The sequence below is a fragment of the Austrofundulus limnaeus genome, unplaced genomic scaffold (genome assembly GCF_001266775.1).
Source record: "Austrofundulus limnaeus strain Quisiro unplaced genomic scaffold, Austrofundulus_limnaeus-1.0 Scaffold492, whole genome shotgun sequence".
Lineage (NCBI taxonomy): Eukaryota > Metazoa > Chordata > Actinopteri > Cyprinodontiformes > Rivulidae > Austrofundulus > Austrofundulus limnaeus.
The window spans coordinates 324105-325859 of record NW_013952894.1 but is presented as its reverse complement, the minus strand read 5'-3'; the positions used below and the strand labels follow the sequence as shown (position 1 = coordinate 325859).

Genomic DNA, 1755 nt, shown 5'->3' with positions numbered 1-1755 from the left:
CAACAACAACAACAACAACAACAACAACAACAACAACAACAATAATAATAATAATAATAATAATGATGATGATGCAAAGTATTGTGGTTCAGTTACATGCAACACCTGTAGGCATCGCCAAGAACAGAAATGTGGTAAACAGTCTGGCTTTGCACCAATTTGTTGTTCACTACTATGCAGCTGTAGTGGTCTCTTTCAGCAAAAAAACAACAAAAAAAAACAAACAATAACACCAAGAATCCCTTCCAGCCGTAAAAAAACACCCTAAGATGAGATGTTCTGTACATGGAGCCTCTCCACAACTCTCTTCCCTAAGCATTTAAAAATAAATCAAATGTGTTGTTAATTACTGTTTCACTCAGTTCTTAATTTCTTTCTTAGCTTCTCCATCAAATCAGTAGTGAAGGTGTTATGAGCACAAAGCACTTATTTCCCGAGTGAATCGTTGCAGCCTGTCTGATCATTGCTCCGGTGCAGCAGAAAACAAACGCAGACGTCTCTTAGCCACTCCACCACAGGAGGGTGAAGAAAGTTAGAAAGTAAACACAACAAATGAGCCAGTTAAAGTGACATTTAATCTATACAGATCTTGTAAACTTCAACTGGAGGGACTTTAGATTTACTGTAATTGCTCATGAAGGTACAAACTAGAAAAACAATCAATACGATTTACTCGACTAAATCACAATATTCCCACCCGATGATACAACGCTCTGAACTTATTAAAAAAACATTCTTTGGCAAGTCTGACAAACCTGTGAGTAAACACTACTTCTTCATATAATGAGAAAACACAAAACAAAACCCCAGAATAAACATAAAGCTGGGCGCAGTGGAGACAGACTGAGAACGAACTGGGTTAGTCTAAAAAAGGAAAATCAAAATTATGAAGCATGTGTTCAGAGTGTTATGACACATTTTGTTAGAGATTAAACAGAAATCTTTTAGTTAGGTTGAGGGGGAAGTTTGAACACTGGCTAACATCCAGRCAACAAAAAAAAGGAAGAGTGTAGTTTGTAGACAATTACTGCAGAAACCCAGCAGAGATCAACTTACATATTTTCCTTTTGTCTCTGTGGCTGCTTGCTGAAAAACTGGCTGCATTCTCTTGCAAACCCCACACCCTGCAACAACAATGAATACAAAAAAATCAAAAATAACACAAATCTATGCTGATGAAGTGATTCAGACATCATGGGAGTGGTAATGCTAGGAAATCCAATTAAAGTTAACTGAACTTATGGGTTTTCTGAAGATATTTTTGAAAGCTTTCTCAATTGTTGAGAACCCAAGAAACTGAAAAGGCTGGTCGAGAAGCAAAATGGAAAAATACAAAATAAATTGTAYTGCCTGTATTACAACTAGAAACATTTTTACATTGTGGTCAAGAGTTATTGATTTTATGATTGTTTTCAGTTGTCCTGAGGTTCAGGCTGGTCTACAGAGGTGATCAGGTCTTTACTTGTCCTTAGGTTCAGGCTGGTCTACAGAGGTGATCAGGTCTTTAATTGTTCTGAGGTATGGGCTGGTCTACAGAGGTGATCAGGTCTTTAGTTGTTCTGAAGTATGGGCTGGTCCACAGAGGTGATCAGGTCTTTACGTGTTCTGAGGTATGGGCTGGTCTACAGAGGTGATCAGGTCTTTAGTTGTTCTGAAGTATGGGCTGGTCCACAGAGGTGATCAGGTCTTTACGTGTTCTGAGGTATGGGCTGGTCTACAGAGGTGATCAGGTCTTTAGTTGTCCCAAGTTCCGAG

The 1755-nt window shown here is 38.6% G+C and overlaps 1 protein-coding gene across 1 annotated transcript in view; it reads right to left on the bottom strand.

Annotated features, from left to right (window-relative positions):
- pdia5 (protein disulfide isomerase family A, member 5) overlaps positions 1-1755 on the bottom strand; it is a 127530-nt gene that overhangs the window by 68277 nt on the left and 57498 nt on the right. The window contains exon 8 of the mRNA XM_014025702.1: positions 1057-1124. Within this exon, the coding sequence (XP_013881156.1) occupies positions 1057-1124 (68 nt within the window). The remainder of the gene's footprint in view (positions 1-1056; positions 1125-1755) is intronic.